An 8,250-nucleotide genomic window follows, 5' to 3' on the forward strand; every position below is an offset into this window, starting at 1 on the left:
TCTTAGTCTTCTTGATTTTGTATGTAGACGACATACTACTCATGGGAAATGACATACCAAGATTGAGTTAGTCAAAGAATGGTTGAAAAGTTGCTTCTCCATGAAGGACCTTGGAGAAACTGAGCACATATTGGGAATTAAAATCCATAGAGATAGGTCTCGAAGAATGATTGGACTAAGTCAAGAAACCTATATTGATAAAGTTCTTGCAAGGTTCAACATGGAAAACTCGAAGAGAAGATTCATTTTCCATGTCACATGGCATATCGCTTAGCACGTGTCAGTTCCCGACTGAGCCTGATGAGTTAAAGCGAATGACTAGCATACCTTATGCTTCGGCTATAGGATCTATCATGTATGTCATGATAAGTACTCGACCAAATGTTGCATATGCCTTGAGCATGTGTAGTAGGTTCCAAGCAATCAAGGAGAAACACACTGGATTGCAGCTAAGAGCATCCTTAAGTATTTGAGAAGAAAAGGCATGTTCTTAGTCTATGGAGGTGAAAGTGAGTTGGTTGTTAAAGGTTATACTGATGCGAGTTTCCAAACCGACAAAGATGTCTTTTGTCTAAATGAAGGAGCAGTGAGCTGGAAGAGCTCAAAGCAAAGCACTGTAGAACTACTTTAGCGCATGGCCTTCTCAAATTCTTACTTTTTGACTTTTTACCCTGTTTAACAAGTCTCTCTTTGCCCCCTCTCCCACCTTTCTCAATTCCTTTTTTGTGGGTTCACCTGTTATGGTTGGTGAAACTCTAGTTGGTGTTTTTAAAATTGACAATCTAGTTCTTGTTAATTTCTAATATTAAGTAGTAGTATGTAATAACATAACCTATAAGTACTTTATGAACAAATCTTGTCGCCTAACAATAAAGTACATAACATAGCGGGAAAAGACATACGTCTTCTATGAATAAGCCATAGTGTTTCAACTCATAAGGACATATTGACAAGGCCTGTTTGTTATGAATAAGTCTTCTTATACAGCAATTTTTTGCGACCATATTTACAAGTCTTGTACAGTATCGTGCACCATATTTTCTCTCTTGGTGGCTTGGTGTACCCTCCGAAAACCTCATTTGGCTGGACGCGGCAAAAGAATGATTACATACAATAGGTGGAAGTTAGAACTGTTCAGATCACCATCCAGCAGCCAACTATAGAGTCTGGCACGTGCACAAACGTCACCATCCGACAGCAATCTACTAGAACTGACTGCGGAGTCTGGCATGTGAACAATCGGACAGCAACATGCTTGAACTGACTATAGAGTTTGGCATGCGAGTGAATCTGATGGTAACCTGCTTGAAGTGCAATAGAGTCTGTCGTGTGAGAGAATCCGACAGCAATCCGTTGTACTTAATATAGAGTCTGGTCTCTGGTGTGTGAGCCAAGTTGTTTTAACCATTCAAAAGCCAGCTCGTCCTGTGGAGTCTAGCGTGTCAGCCAAGGCAGCATTCCACAGCCAACTATTGAACTAAGCCCGGTGTGTTAGTGAAGAACTATATTAGGTTGGTCTTCAATTAGATCCAGTAAGATTGCATTTCTGAAATTGCATGACTTGTCCTCTTAAGCTGCACTCCTCTACCTGAAAGTCAATAGAACAGGTTTCAAGTTGTCAGTTTTGAACTTCCGTGAAGTGTAAGAGTTGTTGGAAAAACGTTCTCCACCGAATATGTGAGGGGGCATTCCAATAGATCCACTTAGTGTGGGCCTGTTGGCCCCTCACCAGTCACCACTAATATCTCTTCTTAGTTCAATGGAGAACAAGTTTTCCATCTAGCCTTTTTTTTCTATTTTCAAAGTTGTAAGTCTTAGTTAAAGGCAGGAATTCTTGAACTGACTCCACAATTCAGTAAATCCAACTAGTGTGGGGAGTGAAATAACCTGTGATAGATGTGTTCTCAACAATAGATCTCCGCACTCTTGAACAACCGTAACTTCTCCACTGTGTACTCTCGCCAAGTCAGAAATTAGAACATCCACTTGCTCTGCCTGCATACATAACAAAATATCAGGCAAGCATTAAGATTAATCACTTTATCTAATATGCCATTCATGTATTGACTATATCTCTGTGAAGTACAATACAAGATGAATTATTTAAATGTCGGTGATCAACATTTGATTACATCATGTTACAAGATATATTATTTTTCTGCAAACAGAACTTCACCTTGGGCACAAAGCCTTGCACTTGCGAACAGATGCTTTCTGCCACCTTTAAGGCTGAATTCATCGCTTCATTTATCTCTTTTATATCAATCTACAAAACACCCACATACGTTTTGTAAAAAAGAAATATAGAGAGTTCAAGATAGAGTAAAGCAAAGAAGTTGCCAAATATCTTACCTTTACATTACCATTGAGTGGAAGACGGGATGATATAATCTGCAAACCTTGCGTTAACTCCAACAATGAAGTCGTGTAATCTTCTTCCAAAGCAGACCATTCATCCAAAGAAGGCATCTGAAGATGCATTAAATATTAATTAATTATTTTACAAAACTAGGAATACTTGCAACATATGAGTGCGTATCATGGACATGACATCGATATATATGGATATTATAGCTCCTCATGGGTCAGCTCTTCGTCAATCTAGTACATTCACGGTGTGGTTGGTTCAATTACTGGATATGCAATGGTACAAAATCAGATAAGAGGATGGAAATTAAAGGTAACTGTGCGTGTTATTTCAAAAGTTATCTGTTTTAACCATGGAATGAATCGATTGAATCTTATTTTCATGAATTCACAAATACAGAAAGAACTAAATTTGGTCTGGGGTGATGAAATAATTTCTGAAAGTGCTGCATCCAAGCACTCCCAAGATTCACAAGTTCTCGCCTTCTCGGTCTTAGTTTATGAGTTGGTGACGACATGTCTTAAATTGTGAGTTTTGAGATTGATTACACAGCAGGTCGGATCAATTTATAGTGGCCTCACCTGAGCATCAAGAACTGCAGATAGAGTTTTTGCTTCTTTTAGAAGTCCAAAATCAACACGCTTGCTTTTCACAGAATCCTGCAGCTCCGATATCTTTACTCCCAATGAATAAAGCATTCTCTGCAACACGCAAAAATGAAATTACAACACTAATCTTAAACATAGAATGTGTAGAAAATGTTACAGAAGCATTTAGCTGACAGCACATTTCATCTGAAAACACGATGACAAATAATTAACGTGTTTTTCCTTTAAGATGAGCTATGACTATGCTGGATCATTTGTATGTCTAACTAATTTACATTTGTGTTTCCCCTAGGAAAACGTTTTTCATCTTATCCGCCTAACAAACAAGGCTATATATTTTCAAGATGTGCTCAAAGAATGTTAATAAAAGACATAAAAGATAAGGAACAACGCTCCGAATTTACTGACGCCAAATCATTCGGTTTCCAGTATCTAGCAGTTGGTGCTTTCCTTTTCATGATGCCTGATTGTGCAGGATAAATCCTTAAACCCTCAAAAGGTACATCATAGAATCGTAGAATGGTACAGGATAAACTCAAACAAGGCTTCTCTAATTCAGGTCAATCATAGAATCGTAGTAGCTTGTAAAAATTTCCGAAAATGCCATAAAGAATTGATCACGACATCTTTCTTTCACAATGCTTAGATGATTTAACTTTCTGAAATCTATAGAACTTATCCATCTAGAGAACACCAAATACTAATACATTTCAGTGACTTTCACCAGGAAAAAGCACACTCTATTATACACTCGGGTGTATGTATAATATAACCAAATGTATATTTCTACTGCTTTGCAGCTTTCGACATGATAATTCTAGGTACACAAATATAGTTTGTTAAAATATCACCACACAACTAAAAATCTTAAACAGCAGTAAATGAAACAAACTAATAATGCTAAACCAATTATCAACAAAATAATTCAACCCAATGATTGAACATAATAAATCAGATAACACATCACAATGAACTAACCTCACTTTGCTTCTTCTGGGAATTGAAGCATGTTTGAGCCTTAGCATTAGCAAACCTCCATTGAAGATAATGATTATGAAGCAACTTAAGCCGATGTACATCATCTTGATGGTTTGAGCCACCCTTCCTCATCACCACCTTCTTCCCCTCCATCGTATGAGGCCTCGAGTTCGCTAATCCAGGAGGAGGCATCGGCGGAAGGTGAAGACTACGCGCCACCTTGTTCATACTACCACCCTTAATAGAATGCAATACACTCATCTGTTGTTGTTGTTCATGATTGGAAAATGTAAACTCCATTGACCTAGAACACGGCGTCGAAACTCTACCACCACAATTGTTATTATCAACAGGCTCTGATTTCACTGACTCACCATCACCATCACCATCATCATCATCATTATAATTAGCATCATTAGCATCATTATTCATCCCATTGGCTTGAAGCAACTTCGAGGCGGCCGTGTCCCAACTCCGTTGTCGGATAAGTCTGGGACCCACCGGAGCAGGCACCGGAGTGTCGGTTCTAGAACCTTCCTTAAAAAGCTTAATAGCAGCCCGGGGTTTGGAGGAGGTTCTCACCGGACTAAAGGAGCTCCGGTTCAAGGAATCGGGCCGATTTTCATCAGCGTAACGCGAATGTGGAGCTCGAAAATCGGTGTTGGATCGTCGGAGAGACTGATTTTTAGGGAGGTGAGATTCCGCCGGTGTTGACGGAATTTGTTTAGGGATCATCGGAGATTTTGGCACCGGCGACATGAATCTTGAGCTCACTTCACGAACCCTAGGTCGAGATCGTCGAGGATTTAGGGGATTTGTCGGCATTGGAGTTGAAATTTCTGATGATGATTGGGGTTTAGGGTTTTCCGACGCCATTGTTGGGCTCATTTTGAGGAGTTTTGGGGGGAAAATTGGGGGAAACGATTCAATTGGAGGAACCCTAGAAATCAACAAAAGGAAAATTGATCTAGTTTGAAGGTAGATTGGGGGAGAGTGTGGAAGGCAGGAGAGAGGTTGTGACGTTGAAAGTAGAAAGAGATGAAGTAGAGAAAACTAGCCGTTAGCAAGAGGTTCAACGGTCTACTGAAAACTAGGGGGGGTAAAGGGGGTACTAGAATTATTATTTTGTTTTGTTGGTGGAGGATTATACTATTTTAATGTGAAGGGGCCAAATGAATTAGTATTATTTTAGTTTGATTATTATAAGTTATGGTCTGTTCTCTTCGGCATAAAACAGCTGAACTGAACTGAACTGAACTTATTGGAGCTGAACTGAACTGAACTGAACTTATCAGAGCTGAGCTGAACTGAACTGAACTGAACTGAATTGAATTGAATTGAAATAAACTGAATGTAATAAATATATAAATAATATTTTAAAAAAGAATAATATGAATATTAAATAATAATTATAAAGATAAGTAATAATAATGAATAATAATAATAGTATTTTGGATATTTTTAAATGATAGTTATAAATATATTATATTAATAATCATAAATTAATAATAATAATAATTAATGATATAATGATAATTAATAATAATTATTTATATTATTTGTATTAATATATTAATACTTGATGATGATATATAATAACAATAATATCTAAGAAGTAAATTAATATTACTATTTTTATAATTAGATTTAATAATATAAAAATATTTAGTAATAAAAATAATGATTGGGTTGGACCGCAAAAATTACATCATAAACCGTCTTGACGCGATTTGATTGGTTTATTGGCTAAAAAAAGTGGGTTTATTTGTGCTTTGACCTAAATCATGTTCCTCCTAATAATAATAGTAATAATAATGAGTAAAGCTATAATAAACAAAATAATATATAGAAACAACAACAACAACAACAATAATAATAATAATAATACTTAATAGTAATGATATATATTAAATTAATAATAATAATCATAATAATAATAATAATAATAATAATAATAATAATGATAATAATAATAATAATAAGAGTAATTAGTAAAATAAATTATACCAACATAATAATAATATTTAACAAAATAATTATAAAAGAATGGAGCTGAACTGAAATGAACTGAACTGAACTTATTGGAGCTGAACTGAACTGAACTTATTGGAGCTGAACTGAACTGAACTGAACTGAAAATAAGGTGGGGAGAACAGGCCCTTAGTGAGATCATTATTTTTTTCATTATCACAATTATGGTGTTTATTATTAAAGTACCTTTTCGATAAAAAATAATAATTATAAAGCACCTTAAGTTCATACACTTCTAATTAGAGGTGATCATTTTGGCCCGGCCCGTTTTTGGGCAGAATTTTTTGGCCCGCGGGCCAGGCCGGGTCGTTTTTTTTTTTTTGTTTTTGGACGGGCTTTGGGCAAGCTAAAAACGATTTTTTAGTCTATTTTTTGGCCCGGCCCGTTTTGGCCCGCAAAAGCCCGCTAAGCCCGGCTCGAAATAGCGGGCTTTGGACACAAAAATTAGGCCCGAATTTAGGCCCGGCCCGGCCCGGCCCATGATCACCTCTACTTCTAATTCATCATTTTATGTTATGATAGTATAAAATAAAATCTTATTTTTATTCGAGGGAACATCTTTTATGGTCAAAAATGAAATAATTAAGTGGCTATACAATTACAACAATATGCAATATTTAATATGCATAATGGTTAGTCTCAAGGTAAACATGAGTGAGTCAAACACAACAAGATTATTCCCAAAGAGCGTGAGTGTCTTGTAGTATAAGAGTAACAATTTGTCAATGAACTCTGAAGCAACCATTGACATGTTAGTATATAATACATGTACACTTGAACATAACTTAGATGTATACATTAAAATTCTTATTTTCTACTTATACAATTTGTAGAAAAAAGGTCAAGTATTGCATAGCTTCAGGTACCCGTTTGGAACTTTATTACTCAAAATTTTAAACAATCATGTGGTAGGAAGAAGTTTAGCTCGAGGGATAAAGTAACTGGGTTAAGTTATTAGGTACTGTACAAGAAAAATATACAGCTCTTTATAAAATGTATTGCTCTATAAACTCCAATAGTTTGTTAATATAAATCAATACAAACCCCGACCTGTATTTCACATATCTTTTGGTTCTCATACATAATGATGCCTTAACTTCAATTCGATCATTTTAATAACTACAAGAAAATGTGGTTTTTAATAGGCACTTGAAACTAGGAGTGAAAAGGCTAGACACAAACAAAAACCATCCTCATACAACGTCGCTAGCAAAATTCGATCATTTGACATTTAAAGTTACACGTTCAAGTTTTTTACTAGGTAGAACTATTTTCCGAGAAGAAAAATGTAATTAGTTAGCTGTTAAACAAGTGTTAGAAACTAGAAAATGATTTTTTCACATCTTACGAAGCTGAAAAACAAAACACTCCGGTAAACATATGAGACAAATTTTAGCTAACTATTTTCAGTACATAAAAGAAAAATAATTCCTATTAACTCGTGCCCCTTGTCAGTCGCACACTGAAAACGTTGCATCTTTTCAACAATTATACTGTTTCTAGAGCTCTTAGGAATCTTCATGAAACTAAAACCTGGTTAAATTACAATCATGTCCAAACCTTCATTCTAAATGTTGTTTAATCACTTCAAAACAGGAAAAAAAAAAATCTTGACTAAAACTTATTATTCTAATAACGCTTCTTTTAATAAATATAGAGTTCTTCATAAAGCTAACCCTACATAAGGAATGGAGCATTCGTACTAAGTTTGATTCATGTCAAATTGCAGGTTCTTCGTTTTCCTCATCTACGCATCACTCTTCCACGTTGCACCAAGCTTCAACCACCATTCTCCTTCAAGCTCAATTTTGATGGCTCTGTCTCATTAAATTCCGCGACAGATAGAGTCATTATTCGTAATAATCTTGGTCAACTTATTCACGCACATCCTATAATCTAGGCACATCGACTGTATTTTGTCGCCAAAGCAACGACTTTCCACAAAGGTTTATTCTTACCTCTAGAAAACGGAATACAATACATCCACATTGAAAGGTGACAATCTACTGGTCATCAATGTGGTTAAGAATATTTGGCATCCTCTATGGCAAATTTAATTCATCATAGACGACATTGAAGCTTTTCTCCAATTCTTGTCTTATCAAATTCAACATATATATCGTAAAGCCAACAAAACAGTTGATTGGGTGGCAAATGTTGATCATTTAGTTCATTCTGAATTCCATATTGTACATGATTCTAATTCTGCTCTCCATCCCATCCTTGTAAATGATATTTTAGGAGTTCCCCTCGCAAGGAGGGTCT

At 35.9% G+C, this 8,250-nt stretch overlaps 1 protein-coding gene across 1 annotated transcript; it reads right to left on the reverse strand.

The window, feature by feature from the left end:
• Positions 1–786: 786 nt before the first annotated feature.
• LOC104906474 (protein ENDOSPERM DEFECTIVE 1) lies at positions 787–5,021 on the reverse strand. The gene is made up of 6 exons (XM_010695231.4): positions 3,955–5,021; positions 2,950–3,069; positions 2,353–2,469; positions 2,177–2,266; positions 1,888–1,995; positions 787–1,588 (listed from the first exon to the last, which is right to left on the reverse strand). The coding sequence occupies exons 1-6, from the start codon at positions 4,840–4,842 to the stop codon at positions 1,520–1,522; spliced, it is 1,392 nt and encodes a 463-aa protein (XP_010693533.2). The 5' UTR covers positions 4,843–5,021; the 3' UTR covers positions 787–1,519.
• Positions 5,022–8,250: the final 3,229 nt, after the last annotated feature.

This window comes from Beta vulgaris, chromosome 3, assembly GCF_026745355.1.
Source record: "Beta vulgaris subsp. vulgaris cultivar EL10 chromosome 3, EL10.2, whole genome shotgun sequence".
Classification (NCBI taxonomy): Eukaryota; Viridiplantae; Streptophyta; class Magnoliopsida; order Caryophyllales; family Amaranthaceae; genus Beta; species Beta vulgaris.

Bases quoted from the DNA above. Each gene is read 5' to 3' on its own strand.
- LOC104906474 (XM_010695231.4), bottom strand. From the start codon at position 4,842: ATGAGCCCAACAATGGCGTCGGAAAACCCTAAACCCCAATCATCATCA. The intron at 3,070-3,954 runs GTTAGTTCATTG...TGCGTGTTGCAG, and splicing joins CCCAGAAGAAGCAAAGTGAG to AGAATGCTTTATTCATTGGG. The intron at 2,470-2,949 runs GTGAGGCCACTA...ATGCATCTTCAG, and splicing joins CTGCAGTTCTTGATGCTCAG to ATGCCTTCTTTGGATGAATG.